This window comes from Orbicella franksi, chromosome 12 (genome assembly GCF_964199315.1).
Source record: "Orbicella franksi chromosome 12, jaOrbFran1.1, whole genome shotgun sequence".
In the NCBI taxonomy this organism is placed as follows: domain Eukaryota; kingdom Metazoa; phylum Cnidaria; class Anthozoa; order Scleractinia; family Merulinidae; genus Orbicella; species Orbicella franksi.
Window position 1 is genome coordinate 5,570,655 of NC_138156.1, and position 27,757 is coordinate 5,598,411.

The 27,757-nt window shown below is 40.6% G+C and overlaps 2 protein-coding genes across 2 annotated transcripts; both read left to right on the plus strand.

Moving 5' to 3' along the window:
* Positions 1-1,498: 1,498 nt before the first annotated feature.
* LOC145462712 (GDP-D-glucose phosphorylase 1-like) lies at positions 1,499-16,341 on the plus strand. Its single transcript, XM_081446296.1, has 11 exons — positions 1,499-1,728; positions 2,341-2,537; positions 3,084-3,200; positions 3,757-3,864; positions 4,425-4,565; positions 5,345-5,403; positions 12,669-12,771; positions 13,504-13,607; positions 14,549-14,721; positions 15,282-15,362; positions 16,005-16,341. The coding sequence occupies exons 2-11, from the start codon at positions 2,418-2,420 to the stop codon at positions 16,124-16,126; spliced, it is 1,128 nt and encodes a 375-aa protein (XP_081302422.1). The 5' UTR covers positions 1,499-1,728; positions 2,341-2,417; the 3' UTR covers positions 16,127-16,341.
* A 2,811-nt stretch (positions 16,342-19,152) lies between these two features.
* LOC145462713 (GDP-D-glucose phosphorylase 1-like) lies at positions 19,153-27,688 on the plus strand. The gene is made up of 10 exons (XM_081446297.1): positions 19,153-19,299; positions 20,084-20,200; positions 20,757-20,864; positions 22,016-22,147; positions 23,028-23,086; positions 23,476-23,578; positions 24,336-24,439; positions 25,573-25,742; positions 26,278-26,358; positions 26,563-27,688. Exons 1-10 carry the CDS (start codon positions 19,180-19,182, stop codon positions 26,682-26,684), a joined length of 1,116 nt encoding a protein of 371 aa, XP_081302423.1. The 5' UTR covers positions 19,153-19,179; the 3' UTR covers positions 26,685-27,688.
* The last annotated feature ends 69 nt before the right edge of the window (positions 27,689-27,757 follow it).

The following is a 27,757-nucleotide window of genomic DNA, read 5'->3' on the forward strand; positions in this document are numbered from 1 at the left end:
GCTCTATAAAATTTTAATTTTTTTTGGAGTAGGTTTGCGTAATTGTGTATAATGTGGCAATGTTTTAGTTCGCTTTTACAAAATGTCGCATTTTCTGGCTTTTCTGCTTGCACGTTTATATAATTTAGTCTTTCCTCGAAGACATGGGCTTATTCATTCAGTAACCAAGAAATACTTTGCAATTGAATATTCAACTTTGTATTTACATAAAAGCAAGTGCTCTTCTTCAGTCAACATTATATGTAATTTCATTTCTACCGCAATAAGATTAATAAATCTTTCCAATTATTGAAAAAAAAAAGCGTTACGTTAGAGTGGCCCGACCGTCGACAATTTTTCTTACTTTATTTCTGTGGCTTTCTGTTTTGCTCACTTCCAAAATAGTAATTCTCTCCATTCTCGTAACTTGTAAATTTGGACTCTTACTTGTAATGTAGTCGGAAGCTGCTGACCAAAAGGATCGACGGCCGTAAAAAAACGAGAGGAGAAACTAATTATCTAATCACTATGGACCACTATAATAAATTGAAGCAGTTTTCAATGCAAATCCAGACACATTCTTGTTTAACTGAATTAATCAAGTCCTTGTATGTGGCCAGCATATGTTTTTGTGCCATTACTGCATTGAGCCGCTGCAGGAAATTGGAAAATTCTACAGTCAACAATTTGGTTTATTCCAATGGTAAACAAACTATAGGTTGTAATTAACAATGTTCAATTTGTGCAACTGTAACTTGACATCATGTTTAACAAAGCATTATCAACAAAGGACGAGTCACCGCCTAGGGTATCACGTATCAGGAATTTAAAATTTATTGTAGCATGGTCCTGTATGCCTAGTTCCTGTCTTCTCCCCTTGAGGGGCTTCTTGCAGACGAGGACCATGCGGGGACTGGGGTCAATACTTCTGTGGTGGAACATTACTTTACCGGCCCCATATACAGTGTACGATATTTTTCGTTCTGGATATATGTGTATGAGGTCTGCATACGAGCCAAGTAGCCCATCGGGCCGGCGTTTATCTCTGGTTTCTGTAGCATAAAACTACCCCACCCCAAATTGCAATTTCACGTGCTTACTAAATGCTCGAACAAATTTGAGGTGCTTTTTATAAGAAAACTTAAACCATCCCTAAACGTACAAACGGACTCGATTGGTGTAAAGGTATTCACTTGAAGAGCTTGTGATCCTTTGTTATTATGCTAATTCGTACAGACTGTAAAGTATAGAAATCAAATCTTGGCATTAATTTATTCACTTTGCCTTGAGAATGGTGTCACGATGACGCCGAAACGTCGGCTTTTAACTTTAATATTCGCTTGTTTATGTTTTAAGAAACCATCATTGATCAAAACCTGGATTTGTTTGGAAGTTATCTGGGCTTGCCTTGTCCCAAGTCAGCATTATAAATTTTGTTATTGAAGGACGGAAAATCAGGGAATACTATGGCTTGATAAACCCCAGCGCAGGAGCGGAGAGCAAGGAGGAAGGCCTGAGGACGAAGCAAAAAAGAAAATCAAGGCATACAAATTAACGCATACATGACGTACTACTTTAGAGCTTAGTAACCGTGCAGAACGAGAATAACAAAAATGCCGGTAAAATGTCTTGGTAGCGCCGGTAACTGGTAATTGAACGGTCTTTTTTTCTATAAATAATGTCCACTTGAATACCTCATCTTCGACCTAAGCCTCCTCTGTTCAGTTATGAAGGATAACAAGCTTCACGGTAAGAGTAACGGCCCTTTCCTCCTAATATTGTGCAAGTGAACAACGTTGTGACGTGTCCGTTTATCGAAAAGTTTTATTAAGCTACATGTAAGGGCAGTGAACTATGTATTGATGGATCTATTGAACTTATCTTTATGCTGCATTTGTGCTTTTCTTTCCTATATTTGAACTAGGGAATATTTAATTCCATCGATGACGGTAGCAGAAAAAATAATTGCATTATTGAGGCTTCCAGGGGGTAGGGGGGTAGGTGGCTAGGGGGTTTCCTGATAGTGAACGGTTTAAATTTTTTTTCCTTCTCCGGGTTGCGATGAAATAAATTATGATCACACGATGATATCCCCTTGCTCCCCAAAACCTGTGTTACACTGTAGGTCCTCATCATACAGACTGTTCTTAGAAGCAGCCGTGATCTTGTTACATGTATACATGTAGTTATTGCCCTGGCTTTGCTCTCTACGGTTCACTGTTCCCAAATTTTTGTTAGTACCTCTCCTGTCTATAGAAATACAGTTTTAAGTTGTCATTGTAGAGGGAAGGCACACACTTGTAGGGAGAATTTTGCCCCAATGTTTAAAATTCTAACAGATGGAACATTGCTTCATTTCAGGGGCAGTCAGCTCAATACAGACTTTGATATGAGTGTTAAATACTGAGTATAAGATTTACAAACTGCTACAGTGAGTCATGTCAGCCACAAAGCTTGCATTACAGCCTCAAAAATACTATTACACATCAGAGGATTTCAAATGGCCCAGACATTGGCATTGTAGTGAAGATGGACAACATAAACAGGAGCTAAGCAAGGTATACTGATTGTGAAACTTCTCAGCTGTTTTCAGAACTCATTAGGTAAAGTCTGCATACGAGCCAAGTGGCCCATCAGGCCAAAGCATACCTCGGTTTCTGTAGCATGAAGCGACTAGGAGTATTTCTTCTTCCCCCTCGATGAGATGCTAGTCCATTGCAGGGTTACCCCAAGCATTAAATTTGTCAGTACCCATTTATACACCTAGGTGGAGAGAGTAGAGGCACTGTGAGAGTAAAGTATCTTGCCCAGGAACACAACACAATGTCCCCGGCCAGGGCTCAAACCCAGTCCGCTCGATCCAAAGTCAAGAGCACTAACCATGAGGCCACCGTGCCTCCACAGTACTAATTACATGCTGTAAATTATGGTTTTAACAGTCTAGGACTTTGTATATTCTGATTCTGTAATCATTATCCTGATTCCCTGAAATAGCAGGTACGTGTATGAAATAATGGGAATCCAACATGGCATGGTTGTCTGCAAAAGTTAAATTTCTAAATCATTACAATTCTTCTGTTTTTTAATTGGGATACTGTATATAGTTTGACAAGGAGCTTCAAGAAAGATGGGATGCTGCTGTAGATGCTGGTTGTTTTGCTTACAAATTGCATCAAGTGGAAGGAAGAGTTGTGCCTGGAAAATACCGACTGTTTGTTCAAGTAAATACGACCAAATCTTTCTTTTGAGCTGGAAAATGACAATGTAGTAACTTTAAAACCCTCCATGTTGGTAGATTTATGTGGAAGCATGGGAAATTGTGTGTGAGCAAGTCATGATTGCTTTTGATTTTACTTCTGTGTGATTTGATGACAAAGTGGTACCAGGTTTTTTTAAGCCACCCATGTAGCATAAAGAAAAATATTAAATGCAACATTATTTTAACAATTACTGTGATGCAGGATTTTAGCTAGGATTTGAAAAGTGGGAGTTCAAATGTGCTACAGGGCTTACTCAAATGAACAATTTATGAGACAACATATGAATTAAAATAAAATGACAAGTGGCCATCCACAGGATGCCTGGATGCCCATCTGGCTAAAAGCTTGCTGTGATAACAAGTCATTCAAATATACAGTGTATGCTTTTGTACAGACTGAAGTAAGGAATTTATCTGATTTAAACAAGCAGATTTCTTTCAAAAGTAATGTGAAAAATTATTAATTGATATTAAATGATAAATATTGTTGAATGTGCAAAATAAATTGTTTCTCCTAGTTAAATGAAATGAGATTCAACAAACGAAGGCAGCCTGAAGCAATCAGCAGCATTTCCCAGCCATTCAATTCAGAAAAATTTAACTTCACCAAAGTACACAGCAGAGAGGTATGGAAAATACTTGTATTCTAACCTGTTGACAATTTTATCATTTTTATGATATGTTTCATAAGGTCAATTCTTTTGGCTTTGTATATTGTAACACTGACGGTAGTACATGTAAGTGTTAAGTTTGGTACCTAGAATACACTAATATCAAAACATTGAATATGTGCATGTTAAACATTGTTTTATCAGCTACTGAGTGTGTGAGTGACGTGAGCTGCATACATGAACTCTGTTCAGCGGAATAAAATCTCAGATGGCTGGGTACAGCCACCAACTCTAGAGTGGGTGGCTTTGCACTAGGCTAAATTGAGTTCTGTTGGCACTAGTTGCACCTGAGACCTGTTGTACACCAGTTGGCCGGGTGCTTGTAGGTGAAACCTTAATGGTTGAGCAATGACCAGTTAGCAGAATCTTACCTGTTGATTGAACTCCTGTTTGGATTAGATTGCTTTGAAAACATTTTTTTTAGGTAGATCACAGAGTGTCTCCCAAGAAAATCATGTTTACTAAGTTAACAGATGCTCTCAATGATATACAGTATTGTCTGTTTTTGTCCACAGGTGTTGTTTGAACTTTGTCCAAAGCACACACCAGCAGCAGCCACTTCAGAAGATGATTGCCATCTTATGATGATAAATGCCAGTCCTATGGAATATGGACATTCTTTGTTGGTGCCAAGTGTCAGTTCATGGCTTCCTCAGGTATTATTCATTATGCGAAATGCAATTGTCATTGCATTTTGAGTCTCCTTTAGCCGTGTTCTCCACACCCATAACAAACTTGTTACTTTGTGGGTGAATTCTTTAATCAACAACGGGCAATTTAACCCGTATTATAAAGAGTAAATCAAGCATACTCAGCCATAATAGGTGTTACGGGTTATGGCCCTTAATGACAGCCCTGAATTGTGCATTGTGTTTGGGGTAGACAACTGCCTGGAAGTTTCAAGGTGTGAAAAAGATCTGGGATTGAACAAGACATCATGATTTGCAGACATGAAAGTTGTAACTTAAAAGACAGTATACAAAAAAATATTAAATATCTTTGATCACACTGACCATCTTGATCCTGCTTTATTGAGTCCATTTACAATAGCTGAAACACAGTCTTGGCAAGCCAAGTCAGGATGAGGTCTTTTGAAGTGTGAATCAAATGATGTTTAAAACTTCCATTCAGGCAGATTGATTGTTAGTCCATGTTATAGTAAAGAGAAAGCAAGCAAAAAAAAAACAAAGTGGTTATAGAGAAAGCAAAACAAAAGAAGAAAAAAAAAGAAGAAAAAGAAAAAGAAATAAAAACAAAACAAAACAGAAAAGCAAAAACAGCAACAGAACAACATAATTTATTGTACAACTGACAACAACAAAAAAAAGAGTGTAAATTTGGATATAAATTACAGGTGAATCCTACATAAATATGCTTTTCAGTTAAAAATGAGATTTTTAGTTTTCTAAATTTTGAATTTATTCAATACATGCAGGTTCTTACTGAGGAAGCATTGTTGCTGGCTCTAGAGACATCTATGCTAAGTAACCACAGGTAACAAATTGAAACTTAGAAGTCATCTTCAGTATTAGCCATTAAATGTACAGTAATGTACCTTATTGTAAGTTTATTTCTTGTACTAAAATAGCCACAATTTGGCTGCAATTTAATGATAGAAGTGAGTCAAGGTTTTTGTGCTTCTTGCAATCATGCCCCTAAGAGTTCCCTCCCCCCCTCCCCCAACCACTGAGTTGTAAAGATTAAAATAACCAGTGAGAATGTTTCCCAAATTAAAAGGGCCAGTCACATTGTAGTGCACTGCACAAAATGCTGGTGTTACAAGTAGAACGTGAGGGACTGGGCCTAGCCCCAGGTTACTTATTATTATGGGATCGAAAATCCCACGCGTTGGAGAGAATGAAAACGAAACGAGGATCGATGAGAAAAACGTGTTGTCATTGTAGTTTTGTAGTAGTTCCTGTGCGAGATTGAGTAGAGTGTAACATTTGGTGACCCCGACGTGACAAAGAAACGATCGAAATGTCTATAGAAGTCGTCGAAGAGATTCAGATAGAGGTGAGAACAGCAATTTGTCAGCTTAGCGAAGCGAGTCTTCGAGAAATCTGTGCGGGGCTACATATCGAAGTTAAAGAGACGGATACGGGACGTCTGGCGTTAATACAAATCCTAACGAAATATTTAGACGCCGAAGAACTCGGAACTGAAGCACTAACGAATCTCAGAGAAACAATTAAAGAAAAGAAACCGGCAACGAAGGACGCGAAGAGTGAACAAGAGGGTGGTGTGAAAACCGAACATGTGGATCAGAAGTCTGCTGTCAAGTCAAGCACAAATGCAGTTACGCCTAAAGAAACCACAGCGATTCCACCGTTCAGGAAGGAATTTAAAATATCGGGACAGATTGGAGATTCACGTCAGAAAGATCGCTTGAGCTTTACCAGTCTTGCTCACCAAATTAACGCTGGATTGAAACGGGGCTATAAAGAAGAAGAAATTGTCGAGGCCGTTATTCGAGCCATCAATCCAGGCCTTAGATTGAGGAGCTACTTGGAAGGTAAGCCCGATCTAGATCTTGCCAGATTACGTAAAATACTCCGGTCACATTACCAAGAAAGGGGGGCTACGGAAATGTATCAGCTGCTCAGTTCGGCAGTACAGGAAGCTGGGGAGACCCCTCAGGACTTTCTTGTTCGCCTCCTTGATCTAAAGCAGAAAGTACTGTTTGCATCTCAAGAAGCAGGATCTGATTTGAAGTATGACCCAAAGCTGGTACAGTGCATGTTTCTGCATTCATTATTAACTGGGTTACGGAATGATAACATTAAAATGGAGATAAAACCATGCCTGCAAAACACCCAAGTGGAAGATGAAGAACTTTTTGAGAAATTGAATGCAGCAGTTAGTAATGAAACAGAAAGAATGCAGAAGCTTGGTTCCCGTCATGACCAGCTCACAAACCGAACCCCCACACAGCTTGTAGCTCAATTGGCCACCCATGACGACAGCCATGCCTCAGTTGAAGGTAAAACCCCAGAAAAGCCACCAAAAGTTAACCTTCTTACTGAAGTTAGAGAGTTGAAAGCGGAATTGGCTGCTATCCGGGAGGGCATGGAACAACAAAGCCGCGCTAGCCCTCACCCACAGTACAACCCTGTAGAGCAAGGGAGGGTTCGCCCTAGAGGGTGCTGGAATTGTGAAAGACAAGGAAGGGGTTTCCGTTGCAACCATTGTTTCAACTGTGGTGATGTCGGCCACTTCAGTTACCAATGCCTAAGGTCAAGCCGAAGGGGCTATAACTCAGCAAGCCCCCAGGGAAACAGACAAGGGTTGCCCCCACGGGACAAGGAGCAGCCCCCCCGATTCATGAGCAGTCCCAACAATGCATGAACTGTGGAAAGAGGGAGGATTGGGCACATCAATACTTGCGGTGTTCACAGTGCCATACTAGCCACTATTGTTCAAAAGTTTGTCAAAGGGAACATTGGGAGAAGCATAAGAAACTATGTCAAGCCATTAGCGAAGTTGAACTGAGGGAAAGGGCAAGTGTTGAAACATTGAAAACGTCGTTCAGTTCCCACCTAACCCCGAGACAACGCTCTAAACTCACCAAATTAGTGGGAAGAAAATGTGTGGTTTCCTGCTTGATTCAAGGGGAAAAGGTGGATGCCCTGTGGGATACCAGAGCTCAAGTTTGTGTTGTGTCCAAACATTGGAAAGAAATTAACCTACCAAACGAGCCAGTAAGAGACATAAGCGAGTTATTGGGGGAAGATGGATTAAATCTCCAGGCCGTGAACGGTACAAAAATCGCATATGATGGCTGGATTGAGGTAGAGTTCCAGTTGGTTGGGGAGGACGGGTACTCGGAGCCATTGACAGTACCCATACTAATAGGAAGTGAAGATAATCAGGAGTATCCCATCATCGGCTTTAATGTCATTGAAGAGGTCATTAAGAGGAGTAGTAGCCCCAACACAACCAGCCTATTGCCCCGAATAGTGAATGACTCGTTCCCATCTGAGAAAGAGGGCGAAGCAAGAGCGCTGGTTAATTTCATCCAAAGTATGGATGATGAAGCTGACACCGGTATGCTCAGAGTCGGCAGACAAGACATACGTGTCCCACCAGGAGAGACTGTGAGAGTCAAATGTCAGGTACACTTTGGACTATTAGAAGAAGATTTGCCTGTTGTGTTTGAGCCCAAAGAGGAAGGGGCGTGGCCTGAGGGGCTAGAAGTTCAGGGCTGTCTCCACCGAATCTCCCCGAGGTCTTCGAGCCGAATGTATGTTCCAGTATGCAACAACACCGAACGAGAGATGACCTTACGTAGGCGGACAGAACTGGGCACTATACAGTTAGTGCAGTCCGTCACGCCACTGCCAGTCGAAGCTGAACAGAAACAAGAGAAAGAGGAAGGTGAAACTTGGAGTGAGGCAACCAGTTATGAGTGGGAGCCAAGTCAGCCCGAACAAAGTAAAGCAAAGTGGACTCCCCCAGTTGACTTGAGCCATTTGTCAAGTGAGCAACGGGTGATTGTCAAGGAGATGTTGAGGGAAGAATCCGGGGCCTTCGCTATAGATGATGGTGACATTGGATGTGCCGAACATTTGAAATTGGAAATCAACCTGAGAGATGACGTCCCAGTACAAAAAACATACAATTCAATTCCAAAGCCCTTGTACGAAGAGGTAAAGTCACACTTGCAGGATATGATCAATCGTGGTTGGATAAGCAACTCAAAGTCACCCTACTCTTCCCCAGTGGTGTGTGTGAGAAAAAAAGACGGCAGTCTGAGACTATGTGTTGACTATAGGCAGTTAAACAGCAAAACTGAGGATGACCGCCAGCCCATCCCTCGCATCCAAGACATCCTGAATAGTCTCAGTGGGAACACTTACTTTTCAGTGTTAGACCAAGGAAAGGCATATCATCAAGGATTCGTAGCAGAAGAACACCGACATCTAACAGCGTTCATCACCCCCTGGGGTTTATACCAGTGGAACCGGATTCCTTTTGGCCTTAAAAATGCACCGGCAGCTTACCAGAGGTACATGGAGAAATGCCTAGAAGGTCTCCGCGATGAAATATGTATTCCATATCTTGATGATGTCCTGGTGTACAGTAGAACATTTTCTGAGCATGTAGACAATGTGCGAAAGGTACTTAAACGTTTGCAGGAGTATGGTATCAAGTTGAAGCCAAAGAAATGTGAGTTGTTTAAGCCCCGTGTTCGTTACTTAGGCAGAATAGTCTCAGCAGATGGCTACACGATGGACTCAGCAGACGTTGCAGCAGTGGCAGCCCTTAAGGAAACTAAACCAAGAACTGTTGGTGAATTGCGCAAACTCCTGGGTTTCATAAGCTATTACCGCCAATATATTCGCGACTTCTCCAGATTAGCCAAACCCCTTTATGACCTACTTTCAGTTAAAGAATGCAGTGACCAGCCCAGCAGAGCTAAAGGACAGAAAGAGCACCCCAAGTGGACGTTGCCGACATCGAAAGGACAATCGTCATCAAATCACAAAATCCCGTGGAATGAAAGACACCAAGAGCGATTAAACTTCCTAATTGAACTTCTTATGCAGCCAGGGGTAATGGCTTACCCTGACTTTGAACGACCATTTGTACTGCACACGGATGCCTCAAGCGAAGGACTTGGGGCGGTGCTCTACCAAGAACAAGGGGGGAAATTGACAGTTGTTGGCTATGGCTCAAGGACATTGACGCCGGCGGAACGGAACTACCACTTGCACTCAGGAAAGTTAGAATTCTTGGCCCTAAAGTGGGCAATTACTGACAAATTCAGGGATTACTTATTCTATGCTCCATCCTTCGCTGTTTTCACTGACAATAACCCGTTAACGTATGTGATGTCATCAGCAAAGTTGAATGCCACGGGGCATCGGTGGGTGGCCGAGTTAGCGGATTATAACTTTACAATCAAGTACCGACCGGGCAAGACTAATGTTGACGCGGATGTTCTGTCAAGAATCCCATTGGACATAGACAAGTATATGAGCGATTGTACAGAGGAAGTACCCAAAGATGTCCTTGAAGCAACCGTGGAAGCAGTAAGGGAACAGGCAAAAGGCACAATCCCATGGGTTACGGCAATTGCCGCAGACTTGACAACTCCTGAACCGACATTAAAGGATCTGAATCTAAGACCCTTCAGCCCTAGTGAAATCAAGGAGGCACAGCACTCGGATAGTGCTATATGCCGCGTGCTTTACTACAAGACACACGGGATCAAACCGGGTGGTGGCCAACTGAAGAATGAACCCCATGGAGTTACCAACCTTATGAGAGAATGGAAGAAACTGGAAGTTGATGAACATGGTATCCTGCGACGAAGAACAAGCTCTAAGATACAATTAGTTCTGCCACACAACTTCATCCCAGTGGTACTTAAAGAACTACACACAGAGATGGGACACCTTGGAGTGGAGAGAGTCGCAGAACTTGCAAGGTCCCGCTTCTACTGGCCACATATGTACCGTGACATAGAGTATTTTGTGACACAACGTTGCAGATGCATCAAACAGAAGAAACCAAACACAGTCACGAAAGCACCTATGATGCACCTGATGACATCAGCACCCTTTGAAGTAGTTTCCATTGATTTTCTGCATCTGGACAAGAGCAAAGGTGGATATGAATATGTACTGCTGATTGTTGATAACTTTACCAAATATGCCCAAGCCTTTGCAACGCGCAACAAGACGGCCCGCACTGCTGCTGAGAAGATCTACAATGAGTTTATCCCAAGGTTCGGTTTCCCAGCACGAATACATCACGACCAAGGTGGTGAGTTTGAAAACAAATTGTTCCACAACCTAGAACGTCTCAGTGGAGTTGCCAGCTCGCGAACCACTCTATACCACCCACAGGGCAATGGCCAGGTAGAACGCATGAACCGAACGTTACTCTCGATGCTAAGGACCCTCCCGGAGGAAAAGAAATCGAACTGGAAAGATTCCTTAAACAAGCTTATACATGCGTACAACTGCACAAGACACGAAACGACTGGGTTCTCGCCATTTTACCTGATGTTTGGCCGTTCCCCACGATTACCAGTTGATTTGCTGTTTGACCTAGACAACGACCTTCAACAGGGTGATTACCAGGACTATGTAAAGACGTGGCAAGCAGATATGAGACGGGCCTACGACCTAGCATCTAGGAACACCCAGAAATCGTCAGCCAGGAGTAAAGTGTATTACGACAAGAAGGCTTCCGCAGCAGTCCTATTCCCCGGCGACCGCGTACTTGTTAGAAACCTTTCAGAAAGGGGAGGACCTGGAAAGCTCCGTTCACACTGGGAAGAGCAAATTTATGTAGTTGAGGAACGCATATCTGATAGTCCAGTCTATCGAGTAAAGCCAGAACTTGGCCGTGGGAAACAACGAGTGTTACACCGTAACTTGCTACTTCTTTGTGATGCTTTACCACTGCCTAAACCAACGAGAGCATCATCCAAGACCACCCAACTAAGACCTAGAGTGCCACCTCAGCCTGAAGACATTGGAGAGAGTTCCGATGATGAGTATGAGATGAACACACTGTCCTCTCCAATCACCCATGAAATAGCCTTTCCGGCGGAAGTAGACACCCCTCCTATGGACCCACAGGACCACTGTGATAATGAAGATTGTGCCACTATGTCAGATACCAGGGACCAACCTGACCCACAAGTGGACACTGGTGACTCATCAGTGCCAAATTCATCCGTTCTAGATGTGACTGATATGGCCCCTGAGGAAAGTGACAATTCAGATTCAGAGGAACACCTAGAGGGAGCTACGCGACCTATAAGGGAGAGACGACCCCCTCGGATTCTGACTTACAGTCAGATGGGGGTACCCGAGTACCAACGTTTAAACCCAGTAGTAAACGCAATTCAATGCCCTCAGGTGATACTTCCCTACCAAGTCATGGCCAACTGGCTTGTACCTCACTGCCGGTGTGTTCACTGCACCCCGCACATCCCATTTATTCCACAGCTGCAGTATATACCACAGCCCATATGGACAAACCAGTAATGAACACTCCTGAAGTCACAACTGATTACTCCGAGTATTAACCATGGACAAGCAGACCTGTTGCTCGCCTTCTGTGACTTAACTCATAAGAGAAATTTGTGTTGGATTTTCCCTCTAGTTACAAACTGTTAAAGACAAAACCTGCGGATAATGGAACTGCCACAATAAGTATTCAGTTTGAAACATGATGAGAACTGACGCTCCCTCCTAACCATTGTTCTTTTTGGTTTTGTATTTCCTGTTATAATGTCGGGACGACATTTCTGTTGGAGGGGAGTGTGTTACAAGTAGAACGTGAGGGACTGGGCCTAGCCCCAGGTTACTTATTATTATGGGATCGAAAATCCCACGCGTTGGAGAGATTGAAAACGAAACGAGGATCGATGAGAAAAACGTGTTGTCATTGTAGTTTTGTAGTAGTTCCTGTGCGAGATTGAGTAGAGTGTAACACTGGCATGACATATTAGGGTTCTTGAAGATCTGCAGCAAATAACTTTGTCAAGTCTTATTTGATTCGTTACACTTTTGGGTTAGGATTTGGGGTTAGGGTTAGTCTCAGTAGAATTATAATTATCTTCTTTTGGAACCACACAGCCATCTTGCACCCTTCGAACATTTTTGTTGCACTCTATCTACTCTTCACACAGCCATTATGTGGGCCATCACTTGATGGTTCACAATTCTTTGTAAATTGCAGTGTACTGTGATTACCTTACCACAAGCTAATTGCACTAAACATTTTGTTCCTTGCAGAGGATTTCACGTGGGTTTCAACAGCCTTTGTGCGCATGCCTCAGTGAACCATTTACATTTTCATGTTTGGTACAGTGAGTACCCATCCTATCTTGAAACAGCAGTAAGTTAATATTGAACCACCGCTTACAATGTAGTCGAGTTGGATGAGAGTAAATGAAGTAATAAAAAGGAGTACTGCATCGTTTACCTATAACGCTTTGGCTCCTGTTGTCCTCTCCTATATGAATTTGCAGGGAAGACCTCTACCCAAATGATGTCCTACAAAACATTAGCGCTAAGCTCACACTAGTTCTCGTAAGAGAAGACAACGGGACCAAAGAAACAATCACTTCAAGCAAGCTATTGTTAAGTTTCTTTTTATTCCTTTATTTACTCCCATCCAACTCCACAATATTGTATGCATACTGTGAAGTACAGGTACGATCAAACCTCCTGTAATGCTGACCTCTCCTAAGCATGTCACTAGGTTTTGGTCCCAGCCTCGTCCGAGAACTGGTTGGAAACAGACACTTCCGATGTGGACTAGTCTGTCCACCGACGTTTAACTTTTTTCAGTGCTACAAGCTATTTTTCCCCAACCCCACCCCCTTGGGTTTTAGCGCGTGTATCCCACGCGCTGGGTTAATATTTCGCGAAGATTGAGATCTCGACAAACTCAAGACAAAATAGAGCGTCTGTGGACGGACTTAAGTCTCAAGGATGTTCACTTGGGAAGTTTGATTATTACAAACGTATGATAACCATTACTCGTAACAACAAACTGCAGACAACTGCCTATCTCTAGGGTTGGTTGTATTCTTCAATCATAATTGTGTCTCTCTTTGATGAACAGGAGGTCGATGTTGTGTGTGAGAACGTTTTTGAAGTCAAGAATTACCCAACAACAGCGTTTGTCTTCGAGCTGGCGCCAGAAACTAACGTTGGTTCTCTTGCGAGGTTGGTAATTGGAATTAGTGAAACTTTTTAAGAGTAAAAAAAGAAAAAAAAATTAAAAACATCTTTAATGTACAAATTTTCCAAATGGTACAGGGAGTGATCGAAGCACTGATTAAACAGCAGTTCCAATTTCTATGAACAAACGTATAATAAGAACTTTGCATTAATTACATCAATCTATCTCCCTCGTTTTAACATGAAACGTTACAGCCTTGTATCGAATTTACTGGCGTAGAGCAATCGAGTAGATTTCCTTCTTTTTCTTGAGATTGGATTGTTGTGAGAGCAAAGTTTTAGCATCTCCATGGCCAATCACAACAAAGGTAAATTCTGCAATGGACCAATAGGATCTCAGTGTAGAAATATGGATATGTTACTGGCGTCAAGGGCGAGAAAAGTAATGAACGCGTAACAGCGCCATGCGCGGGAAAAATATGAACACGGAGCGTCTGATTGTTTGTTTAGTAAGCAACATAATACATAATGGTAATAGGACTGAGTGGAGTCCAATTCGGTCTGTAATCATACGAGTGATTAACAAATTCGGACGACCGCGAATCGGGAGTCCGATTTGTTAATCACGAGTATGATTACAGACTGGATTGGACGACGCGAAGTCCTGTTACCAATTAATCAAAACTATGACAAAATTCGAGAAACGAACAAACCATCGATTGAGCGCTGAACGATTAAACGTCGTTATGAATGCTGAAAAACACAGCAGTTTAATCAACAAAGGGCACCGCAACAACGCACGCAAAATGACGCGTACTGTCCAATTACAAGCATACCGCGTACACTGTCCAATTAATGCTCAAATCGGGCTGCTGATAGCCAATCACGTTCGAGAATTTCGTTATAGTTTTGATTAGTAGAGTTAGGAGTTACCCATTGGCTCCGATGTTGACTGTGCTTTCTGTTACCCTGTATTTCGCCTGCAGAACAATACACAAAGTCGCATCATATTTAATCGAGGAAGAGGTGGCTCATAACTTCCATATCATTCGAGGAGCAAGATGTCGTCCAAGAAGTCAGATGAATGGGTTTACACATGAAGACAGCGATCTGCAATCAGTGCTCAGGGTGTTCTTATGGCCAAGAAACCCTGTTCATGGTAAGAAGAATCTTGACGGCAATACTGAACAATGGCTCCCATTTTCTGCTAACTGTCGGCCGACATGTTATGGACACATAACCGACAGTTTCGTTTTTTTTTTTCCTGTAGTCCATAGTTCTCTTCTTTGTAAATTCCTTTTAGATATTCTTTTAGCTAGCTTTTTTTGATTTTTAAACTCGACCACATCAGCGTTGCTGTTATATTTTTATCGTGCACTACTTTTACCTTTTGGTCGGCCTGCAGTACATGTATAAATGGTAATTTATTATTATTATTATTATTTTAGTATTAAGTAAGCCAAAAATTGACCCAAAACACGTATAGTTGAAAACAGTAAATATAGACATCTGTCGATCGTACCGTTCTTTAGCTCATAAGATATAAATAGTTTGCGCGTTTCTGCTAAAGATAGATGGCCTTTGATGAAGATTCGACCGTAAGCCAATGTACTTCTCAAATTTTGACCAACAGCTGACACAGTAGTGGTTCGGAGAACACGAACTCCCTAACGCTAGTGTTAAGTATTACCTTCTTTCTTTTAAATTGTTCTTGAACAGGTGCAAAGCAAATGAGCTCTTACGAGTCCGAGCGGCGTCCCGTTGCTGTCTACGAGTTTGCGGGCTCCTTGGCGATAGAAAGTAAGAAATGATACTCTAGTATTTACCCTCTTACCTTTTACTCTGTCTCTGCAACTGGCCAATTCTCTCTATGAAACGTCCCTCAAGGGAATCATGGTAGTTGTATTCATCAAAACACATCCCCAGTCCAAGATGATGAATACCACTACCATGATTCCCTGCAGGCATGGCTCATAGATGGAATTGGTCATTGGCTGAAGGCGAGGTTTTCAACTAGGATGTTACTTAGCAAACTTTCCTATTCTGATGACGTTATGTTGACGTGACAACTTACAGGATGGTCGTGTTGTATTTGATTGGACGAAAGGCCGGACTAGTAACCCGTTCGGTAATTTCAGGAACATTTTCATTATTTTATACTGAATCATGGTGTTTCCAATATGCAGTAATTTCTAGTTTCTCTCTTTTGATAACAGATTTTTGTTAGCACTTGAAACACCATAAGCACTGATTGTTTTTTGTTGTTTCCAAAAATAAAGATATTCCATGTTGCTATCCTGTATCCTATATGGACTACAGGGAGGCTTTTTAATACTCACTGAAAGAAGGCTTTTCTTATCTCTTCATCCAAACTTGAGAAAGAACAGGACGCAAGGACAGAAGACTTTTAGCTTCTCATTAATTTTAAAATTTGTCTTTCAGGGAGAGAAACCTTCGATTCATTTACTGAAGAACAATTCTGTGAACATATGAGGAGAGCCACGTTACAAGAAAACGAGTTCAGCCGACACAGACAGGCGATACGAGATTTATTCAACAAATAGTCTACTTAGCTAGTCAACTTCTCTTAACCTTAGATGTCTCTTATTCACAGCGGATGTCCCGACTGAACAAATTCTGTAAAAAGTAGTATATTTAGATAAATTATTCGTAAACATACATTGTTTTGTTGTCATCGAGGCTCCTATAGCATATAAAGTGAATACGGAGGTTGTTTGTAAATAAAGGGCTTAAATTGTTGGATATAAATTTGGCTTAATGTGATCGTTAGATCAAATGAATCCGTCTTTGAGAGTTCATCTGTCAATCTCATAATAGAAATTTGCTTTTGTAAAATTAATATTTGTCAATGAAAATAAGGAATGACTTCGTACTTTTAATGTATTACTATTTAATGACTAGAGCCGTTGCTTCAGTTGTGAAGGTGTACGAGCCTCAGTTTTTCAGGGGTTTGAAGTAACACAGTGTTCAACTTGTCTAAAATCGCCAGATTTTGTTTGAAAACGTCGAAGTTCTTGCCCTTAGCAGAGCCAAAAACAACACTTAAAACTGCTCAGTCTCTTGAAGTCACTGAAAGAGTCGCCATAGGTATCCACCGTGTACACCGCTTTGTACGCATGAGTACCTTTCTCTTGTTACCCTCGTCTCTCGATATAATTCATCTTGCGTCTAGACGCTCTTCTGGTGCCAGCAAGACTGTCATCTGAGTAGTTATGACCTAAATATTTAGCTTCTTTTTTCCCAGTGGCAGAGCCGTAATCTGTCATTGTATATTAAAGACTTAAGGAGGGAATCCCATACGGTTCACATCTAGGTCTCCATAGAGACCTTACCAATTACTGACTAACGAAGCTGACGTTCACTTCAAATGAAAGTGTCGAGTCAGAAATATCAAATTCTTTAATTTAGGTAGTTTGTAATTAATATATTCCTTGCGATCGAAATGGCATTTAGATTTTGTAGTTTGTTAGTAGTTGGACAGTCTTCTGCGAAAGAAAATTTTACCACAATTGCTTCTAATCTCACAATCTGATTGGCTAATTTGCCGTTGTCGAAAAGAGTCCAGACAACGCTTCACGCGTCAATATGTCACGCAATGCCTTTTTCAGCCCGCGCTCTGAAAGAAAAAAAAAAACGTTTTCTTTGACGTTAATATTGTGGTAAAAAACAAATCGAAATGTGGTTTAGCGTGGTCTGTACTCTTATAGACAACGATACGAGTCATCACAGTGGTCAAAATGTTGTGACTCACGAGCTATCAAGCCAACTGGGAGCTGGTTACGTTGTGAGCTCGCAATATACCTGTAGATGATGAGCTCACAACGTGACCAGCTCCCAGTTCCCGTTCAGGCCTGAATTTTTTTTCAGGCTTTAATTTCACAACCACTTAAGCGTGATGATCAATCATGTCTTCATATCTCTCTCCGCAATTGAAATATATGATCTTTTATATATTCACTTGCATAGCTGGTAACGTAGCAGTGTGCCCTTTTAAACAAAATGACGGCCGCTTCTTTGCGTTTTCGAAGTGTCTGTGAGGAGGATTTAGTTAAAGTTTCGAACGACTAGTAGATTTATACTAAAACAATTAGATTATTCGCTCTCGATTTCTGTTGCGTGATAGTTGACCTCGTCAACTATCGTGCTACAGAAATCGAGAGCGAATAATCTGACTGCATGTTAAATAGAAACACGATTTTTAACCAATCAGCGCACGTATTTTCTTAGGACTGTTTTCTAAATATGCATACCGATGGAGTCTGGGACCTAAGATGGCAGACGGCGAAACCCAACCAATATATTTTAATAGTAAAAATTGTATTTATAAGCTTACCGTTTATACGTGAATGGAAAATACGCTTTAGGAGTAACTTGTAGTTGTACACAAAGGTGAGTGTTCGTTTGAGTTTATTTCGCAAAGCTAGTTTAAGCCATTTTAAGGTTAGCCTGCATCACACACTGGAAGCCTGCTAGAAGTTCGAAGCCGGTCAACATGATGACGTGGGTTTATTTAGGAGGGTGCCCAATGTACGCCAGTTCTTGTCAGATCAGATGCAAGTTTAGAGAAGAACAAGAAGAAAGCGCCACCGGATAGACTTCCCCCCAATTAGCAACAAAGCAATTATGATAAGGGTACATTCGATTGCATAACTGCACGAAGTCTATTTTGTTTGCCAAGTTAGCTAAGATCCATCTTGTTAAAATGGTTGATAAAAAATTTGATCCTCTTCTGTATTCATCTCAAATCCACAAAACCCGGTTCCTTTGGACTCATACTTCATACAATTTGAAACCATCCAGAAAATTCTCAAAATCCCCATGGGACCAGTGGCAGCTCCATATAGTATTAAAGCCTAAGCTGGACGGCAACAAATGAAGGCACAGATGACCAAAGCATACTGTGTGAGTTTTTATACCATGCCACAAGACACAGCCAATCAGAATACAACATCATGCGCAGGCAGGTATGTTTTGCAGGTTGCAAATTGAAAAATCGACTTTTAAGTCTGAGTGAGTCTAGTTAGCACTTTGGTTAGCCTGAATAACATTCTGGTTAGCCTAAATTAGCTTAGGTTGCTTGCGGTTAGCCTTTATACTGGGGCTTATTCGATTTCAACACAAATAGACAAGTCATTTCAACCTGCAACCTGCAAAATATACCCACCAATCATGTGCTGCATGTATGTCGCATCGATTGTCTTGGCCCCTGTATTTGCTAAGGCGTGGTATAATTATGCAATGCTCTAGATCATGATATTTCACTCAAAAGCATTGCACTTCTGCAATACAGGAAGTAGATGACTGAATGTTACAAATTCATCAAATGGCTTGCTGAAGCGCTAGAATGACAGAAAAAGACAAACTACACTGAAGGTTAAGGGGAAAATGTTGATCAAATTTCAAATCCATACTAACTCAATATGGTTACGTGTTGCTGCAAAATGCAAATAAGGAGATAGACAACTGAATAAAATCATTAATTAAAATTAATATTAGTTTTTGTGAATTATTTTGTAGAATAGTACTTTCAAGCAACTTGTGAGTCCAGACCTACACAGCACAACTACACTACACTGTGGTCTGATAAACTATTTTCATGCAAATGCCAGCCACTCGGTATCTGTCATCAGAACGACAGTTCAGCTATACGTCAGAAGACTTTTGGTGGCCTAGTATTCAAAATTCTGATGGACCAAACAAGGATGAACTAAGCAAGGTGTCTACGAAATCAAGTCATGTTACCTTACTAATGGTCTCTTGAAAATGTGACCATCTACATGTACCATCCTCATTAATAAATATTTTAATTGTTCCCTAAGGTTTTTCATAGATAGATAGATAGATAGATAGATAGAAACTTTATTAAGAATGTCATCAACCACCTAGCTGGGGAAAAACTCCCCTACTAATATGGGGACATAACAAAAACGAGTTAAATTAGAAGAAAATACAAAAAAAAAAACCTATAGCTATTTACAATAGTAAAATTTAAATCCAAGTTAAAATATGTTATGAGACTATGTACAGTGGATAGTGGATTTCATGTAAGCTTCTCATTAATTGTAGTGGTTCCTCTGTTCCCTCAAAACATAATGTAACAGTAACAATCTCTTGTTCCCTTGAAATAAATGGTCAATGATGTTCCCTTCTGCTAAAAAATCCCAGGGAGGCCCTCAACCATGTTTAAGGGTTGTTCTTAACATCTAAGTGTGGCCCATCTTTGCAAACTCAAATTTGCGTGGAAGGTTTTATAAAGCTTTACTGCTATATATACTACTCCCAAGTTTCCTTTCACGCCTATCACAATTTGTCAAGAGGAAGAATGTTGCACAAGTTTGCACCCTGGTTCAATCTCAGTGAATATTCTATTATTTGTTTAATTAAGTAACTAATGTGGGAATAAAAGGTAAAAAAAAAAAGGATGGTGTGACTGGCTTGCTTTTCATATTTTCCTCTGAGTCAGTAGTAATTAGTTATAAGTTGATTCTTGTTTTTTTTAGTTTGATAATGAACTTAAAGAAACATGGGATGCTGCCGCAGATGCAGGTTATTTCACTTATAGACTTGACAGTGTAGAAGGAAGGATTGCACCTGGAAAATACTCTCTGTATATTCAGGTAATCCCACAATTAAATAATTACAATTATAATATATTTCATTATTCAGTGATTTAATGGACAGTTCATGTACTGTCAGTATTAATTTGATATTCTTGTGCATGTTGTGATCTAGATTAGTGAACAGCAGATGTGATTATTAAAAGTATAACTTTAAAAAATGGAATATGCAATTCAGTTTTATTAATAATATTTTTTTTGAAATATTTTTAACAAGCATTAAATATGGTTTGCAGGATTCAGACAAAGTTTCAATTTATCCTGAAATAGTTGTCTACCCTTTAATTAGTTTTTGGACATAATAGTTCATGCAGCAGTGTTGGCTTGATTGCCATTTGCTGTCGGGAAAATGCAGTGTCCGCGCTCCTTATTCACCCCTCCCTCTTCACCCCCGAACTGAGTTGCTCTATTCTCTGGAAGAGGACCAAGTCGAGAAGCGAACCCAAGAGAGCAGCACAAATCAAGCCTGTGTAGTCACAATCTGTGATAGTTAGCTATAATGTGATGTTTACATGTTCCGACATTAATTGTACCTGCCTGTTGAATCTGTCTACAGTTAAATGAGCTGCGATTCACCAAACGGAGAAAGCCAGATCCAATGAATAGGGTATCAGAACCGTTCAACCCAGCAAAATTTAATTTCACTAAAGTACACAGCAAAGAGGTAACTAAACTGTACTCCCAGTGTTGTTGCCTCAAAACCCAGTTTAGCTACTTTGTAATTTGGTTAGAATTAGAGTCTTTCAGTGGGAATTCCATTTAACACCTAAGTCTTGATGACATGTCAAAAGTGCCCTAGCAGATTATTTTGGTGTCACATTCTGATGGATGTCTTCTGCCCGCTAGATTTTCGCCAGGCTAAGCTAGCAACCTTAAACCCAGTGGGGGCTCCATTAAGGCGAGACCAGGCATATGGCCCAGGCACTGACCTATCTGCTGGTGGTTTGCTGGTGGCTAGCTGTTAAAAGCAGAGGGGATCGGAGGGTGTTTTATACTGACACCCGCAGCTAGCTAGACTTTGAGTTTTCAGTGTTAAATAACCTTGATATTGACTGTGTTTCTGGGTATTTTACTCAGTTGTTTAACCTTGTTTGAGGCTTCCGTATTGACATGGCACCCTGTGGGAGTGGTGCATGCCATGTGCATGCGTGAGGGACCAATCCCCTAGCCAGGGGGGGGGGGGGGTGGTCAGAGGACTTCTGGCCGGTGGGACTGTCTTTGAGTCAATGCGGGCATGTTTTTGCGAATTCAGTCAGATATATAATGTAATTAACTGGCAACCTGGTATTTTTAACTATTTCAGGTTATTTCGGGTTGTCAGTTACCCTTATTTTAATTTAATTATTATATTACTAAATTTAATTTATACAAAAAACAAAGGATAAATAAAGCTGTTGTTGTTGTTAAATCACAATGTATCATATCCAAACAAGTCACTAATTGGAATTATGGTTGGCACATTATAGATTTCAGACTATGCCAGACAGGCAGACTAATATATTTTCTGTGAGCTAGTGATTAGCTTTGTTAGCTTTCCGAAAGAAATCGAGAGTTAGAAGAGAAGTTGTCAAAAAACATTTGAGGTGGTGAGACTCGTGAAATTTGGCTAACATTTTGGGAGGGCCATATTTTTGGAAGCTTGACCATTTGCCACCTCTCACAATATGAAATTGAAAATTTCTGAATAGGAAGTAGTATGTAAAGGAGAACAGGAGCAGGAGAAAAAGACAAAATTTTCATTAGTATTAATTACTGATGTAGTAATGAACATTGTGCCTTAATTTCTTAATTATTAATTAACTTTTATCATTCAAGGTTCTATTTGAGCTCAGTCCAAAGCACAGGACTGAGGCAGACACTGATCACCATCTCATGATAATAAATGTCAGTCCTCTGGAATATGGACACTCGCTTTTGGTTCCAAGTATAAATTCATGTCTTCCTCAGGTAAGATTCATCTACTAGTTGTTTTTTGGTAACTAATTCCTGTTTATTTGGAAACATGTGTAGAAATTTATGTCTCAAGATTGAACTGAAAAATTATGTGCCAAAATAGAGCCAGTGACAAGCATGTAGGAACTAAGTTAACCATTTGAACTGGAACGCCTTAAAAAATTATTAGTCTGTATTCAAGCCTACATCTCCACCTTCCATAGCATGAAATGACTAGGCATATTTCTACTCCCCCCTGGATAGGTCATGCTACTCCATCACAGGGTTACCCTTGGCTTTAAATTAACTGTTACCCACAACAGGGGTGGAGAGAGGTACTGTGAGAGTAATATGTCTTGCCCAAGAACACAACACAATGACCCAGCCTGGCTTGGTCTCGAACCTAGACTGCTCATTCTGAAGTCAAATGCATTGACCACTGGGCCACTATGCCTCCCATGGAACTCCTTAATAAGCAGAATTCAAACACAATTTTTTATCTGTTCTCCAAAAGATACTATGAGCATCCCTGTTGCTTGTCAAGTGTGATAGTGTCCGAGTGAGTGGGCTCTAAAGGTAACTTCTGATCAGGCTGACATTCAAGAAACATCAGTCACCAACAGCAATTCTCTTCAGAACTACACGTACCCTTACATGTAATCAGACAATCACACTATATGAACCATTGACACTATGCGCATTCCTATCTTTGGTCTTTGATAATTTTTTTCTTTTTATACGCTTTTGACTCTTCAGTTTATGGCTGTTGAAAGCACAGCAAAATTAGATATGATTGTTGTCTAGGAACTGTGCGAGTGCATTAGTTAATAAAAATCCTAACCTAACCAAACCTTGCACGACTGTAAGATTAATTTAATTCACAATTAACCTTCAGATACTAACCGAGGAAGCACTGTTACTGAGCCTGGAGACAGCTATGTTAACTAACCACAGGTGACATTTGATGATCAATTACAAATCAATACCGTGACATGATGAAATTTAAAGTAATGGCACTTGTAGAGTTATGCATCTGAATTCTAAAACTTCAAAACAAATAATGATAGCTTCACAGTTAGCAATTATTGTCAATAACTGTAACATTTTACAAGGGGCAAACATCGTTGTCATGCATACAAGTCATGTAGTTTTGCCATTTACAAGTAGCATATGCCGTCGGTATTGAACGTGTTGTGGTTAATTCTTAATCTCAGTTTATTTTTTATTTCAGCTATAAGTAGTTCTTTTTCTTCAAGTTAGTTACTTTTTGTCAATTTATCCCTAATCAATAAGTATTTATAACATTATTGACAACAATGGGATTCTGTTGTTATTCGTTGCAGGGGATTCCGTCTGGGTTTCAACAGCCTGTGTGCTTATTCCTCGGTGAATCATTTACATTTTCACACTTGGTATAGTGAGAACCCATCCTACCTTGAAGCAGTGGTGAGTTTTCTTTTTCCAGCCGGGAGATATCTCATGATTTCAATGTTCACGTTTTCCCCTTGTGAAAATTCATCTGATAAACAAATAAATACGTTATACCATCAGTGTAAACAGCTTGTAGAAATTAGTAATAGTTGTTATGGGACGTGTGAAGGGAGCAAGCGTTTGTAAATTTGACGTTTTTAACATGAGAATGTCTCTTTAAGTGCAGGTAATACTCTAGTGCACAATATTCTCAATACAATAGCTAACTATCTTGGTTCCTGCAACACCGATAATTACCGAGTATTAGTAGCATAACATCCTTGTGTGTGTGTGTGGGGGGGGGGGGGGGGGAGGGGGGAGGGAGGGGGCTCCCGTGTAAAAGAGTCGGGGATGCTCGCCGGGAAACCCTAAGGGGGACCAGTTTGGGCGTGGCTCGAACCTTATTTGGCCCCGAAAAGATACCACTTAAGACGGACATGACAGCGTTTTTCTATTGTCTTCACGTGTGACCCTAAAAGTTACCTTGACAGCTAAAGATAGTGGCATGTCGTTGTGAAAACCCCAACTGAGACCGACATCCATACTTTACACCCACTAAGCGAGGCAGCGAGCATTCCCGACCTTTTAACATGGGACTCCTTCCACCCCCCTGGGCATAATATACACACAAAGGGCTCTGTAGCCCTTTGCATGGATTACGGGCCTACAGTACCTGAGGCAGCGATTTATTACTGTGATGGCAGAAACTCATATGTTATACTCTCTTCAAAAGGACGTAATTCCTGTTTGCGAGGACGTATTTGAAGTTAGCGACTATGCCACAACTATGTTTGTCTTTGAACTGGGACCACAAACCAATGCTTGTTTACTAGCGAGGTGAGGAAACTACGTGTGAGCATGGTCACGTATTGTGTACAATTGTACGTGTAGTAAAAACGTACAATGAACTTGGTTAATGGATTTTGGTATTATATGGAGATGCGAAAAGAAGAAACAATCGACAGACGCTGGGAACACGTGTACATAACAGAAAACTCCTTACGAAAGGATAGCGGAAAAATATACGTTGTAACGTCACGTTTCGGCATCATCTTGTCGCTATTAGGAAGCTTAAGCAACGACGACGACGACACAGAGGACGACGCCTGGTAAAAAATGAATATATATTTTACAAGCGAAATTCGCGATTGTCTAGATCTGATCGGTACGCCAATGGTTCTAAAAACGTCCTTAAGCTAAATATGCAACGACGGCGTTCAATTCCAAATGGAAATGCGAAAAATTAGCCGTCGTCGTCCACGTTCCGTAGACGACGCAGAACTTGGTCATTTCACGTTGTTGTTTTGCAGAGGACGGCAAAGAAATGTACAACGATTTATAACGCACGTGCACAGCTATTGTTTTGCTCATTAAACTTTTGTTTGGTGACGTTCTCGTTGCCGTCGTCGTCGTGGTTTGCTTAAGCTCCCTATTATCAAATGCATTGCCCGAGTAGAGACCGCTTGTGTGTTTAGGTTTGGTCTTTTTTCTTTGTTTAGCAACATCTCTTGAATTAAGCATCCCAGCTTCCCTCTGCACTTGTTCAAGATGCTGAATTGTTCGTTCATATTTGGTTGGTCTTGGTTATGACTTTTTCGAAGGTGTTTTCCGACAGCTTTTAAAATGTTTTTCCATATCTTCTGTAATTGAAAGGATAAGAGTGGGTTCTAATGATATGTACGTGCAGACAGTATTGGAAAGCGTGAGGCTCTCTTTTAATGTATATTTAGCTTTCAGTCCTTTAAGAAATTCTTCCCACTAATGGCTGAACGCCTCCCAGAGAGTAGGATGTCGTGCCCTGGCCTTTATCGGAGCATAAAGACAAAAAAAGAGGTTCTTCCTTTAAAATTCTGAAGGATTATTCCTGAGCGGTAGGATCTGCGACTGCAGGGCTACTTAAAGATGGACCTCTCTCCTTTTTCTTTACATTTATGTTTGTCATAACGTCCTGTTTTTTTCTTCTTTCACAGAAAAATTCATCAAGTGTCGTCATATTTTGTATCAAACGAGGTAGCTCACACTTATCTCATTCTACGGGGAAACAAATGTAGCGCGACGAGTCAAAATGGCGACGCTGTTAACCAGGAGAGTGACCATTCCGTTATTAGAGTCTTTCTCTGGCCAAGAAATCCTGTGTGTGGTAAGTTCTATGTCTCAAGATGTTCTTATCATGTGCACCAAACCAGTGAAATCTCTTAGAGATATTCTGGATCAAATTTCAGCATTCCCTGAATTTTGCGTAAGGAACCAACAGCCATCTTTTCCATTGAATTGTCGACGACGATGAACAAGAATAAGGATTAAAGCGATACGATTACGATAACGTCGACTAAGAAGAAAATGACGACGACTAAGACCTCACGATGACCATAATTACGAGGATTATGAACAAGGCCGAAGACTTTGTCGACGGACGACCGACGACGGATTACGGACGACAACGACGATGACAATAATGCGAAGGTAACTACAGTGACGACGAAGATGTGGCATAGCCAACACATTTTAGAATGGAGAACAGAGAAAAATGCAAGAGCTAGTCATTTCCTCTTTCTAATAGAGGGTATTCCATGTTGTCGTTTATTGGGATTTCAACTATTTCATAAAGAATCAGTCATAGACAGACTTTAGAAACTCGTGCTTTTTTCGACAATTCTGTCTTTCTGTTCTAACAGGTTCTCAAGTTAAGAGTTCTTATGAATCTGATGAGCGGCCCATGGCTGTTTGTGAGTTATCCGGCTTCGTCGCTGTGGAAAGTAAGATACCTGTATAGCATTCTTGTATATCTTGGAGAACTTACATTTTTTTTCTCTCTCGTGGGGTGGTTAGAAGGTTGAAAAGGGGATCAACTTTTCGCCCGTCTTTACTCCAATTTCAACTCTATGTCATATGTAACATCTTCGAAAGTGACAGTCGTTTTCTGGCTTTGTTCAACCTTTTGTTCTTGCTTTTCCTTCCAGCGAGAGAAACTTTCAATTCATTTACCGAAGAACAATTCTGCGAACATATGAGAAGAGCTACGTTATCAGAGGAAGAGTTCACCAGACACAGACAGGCCATACAAGAATTACTGAACAAGTAGAAATGTCCTGTACATCAAGTTTAATATTTCACTACCATTTTGAAGCAGACCTCAAAAATAAAACCAAAAAAAGAAAACAAAAAAATAACAGGCAAACAAACAAAAAGCAAAAATTACAAGAGAAAAAAAAAAGAAAGAAATTGTGAAACACATAAGGAGGGGAAACTTCAATGCAATAACAAGTCCCTTGGCTCGGAACATAAGCCATGGGTTAGCAATTACATCCAGCTCTTGAATTTTTAACTGTTATATATCCCTCTTAACTGTACAGCTAGCTTGGATCGTATTTTAGATTCTTAGAGCTGATTTTTATTTGATGACCGTAGAATGTTTAGGGCGTTCATTTGATAACCAGTTAACAGACAGTAGTCTTATATGCAATGCAAAAAACAATTGACCGCAAAATCTCAACCATTTCTGAAATTTCTTACGATAAGAAGCCTTGCCGATTACAAGCCCCATCGAAAAAAACCTAATAATTTTTTAAAATAAAAATTTTCCAAGGGTCCATCATTTATAGAATAACCATATTAATGATAGTCTTAAAATGACGTTAATGCAATAAAAGGCAATTGCGGCTAATTGCAATTTTCTTACTAAGGTTTCAGAGCGTATTTATTAGCGCTTCGATAATGCTTACGGAAAAGGGGAACTTTTCGCGAAACTTGTAGATAAGGGGTTGATCCGGCCTTTTCCGAGTGAGACGGGAGGGAAAAGGAGGAAGGGTCCCCTGATATGCGCGGGGGGTTTCCTTGAAGGGCGTAGCAAAAAGTTTCCGTGTTTTCATGCATGGTTGGACAACGTGATCGAGCGAGGCCGTTAGATGAAAAACTGAAGGACCTAAGATATTTCCAGTGAAAGTTTACTCAACTCGATTATATACAATAGGCACGGTTCGATCTAATATTCACTTACGATAGTTACATAACATAACATGCAATTGAAGATGTTCAGCGGACAGCTCTGTGGAACCGGGCGATGATTTGGAAATCATCGTCAGGGGTAAAAGAAAACGTAGAATTATGCCTTTGTGATGTCGGCACTAATTCTGAACCGGCAAGGCGAATAAGGTG

Coding starts and splice junctions, on each gene's coding strand:
- LOC145462712 (XM_081446296.1), top strand. CDS start 2,418: ATGTCAGCCACAAAGCTTGCATTACAGCCTCAAAAATACTATTACACA. Junction 3,201..3,756: donor AATACCGACTGTTTGTTCAA/GTAAATACGACC, acceptor TGTTTCTCCTAG/TTAAATGAAATGAGATTCAA. Junction 5,404..12,668: donor TCTATGCTAAGTAACCACAG/GTAACAAATTGA, acceptor TGTTCCTTGCAG/AGGATTTCACGTGGGTTTCA.
- LOC145462713 (XM_081446297.1), top strand. CDS start 19,180: ATGCAAATGCCAGCCACTCGGTATCTGTCATCAGAACGACAGTTCAGC. Junction 20,201..20,756: donor AATACTCTCTGTATATTCAG/GTAATCCCACAA, acceptor ATCTGTCTACAG/TTAAATGAGCTGCGATTCAC. Junction 25,743..26,277: donor GCCAAGAAATCCTGTGTGTG/GTAAGTTCTATG, acceptor CTGTTCTAACAG/GTTCTCAAGTTAAGAGTTCT.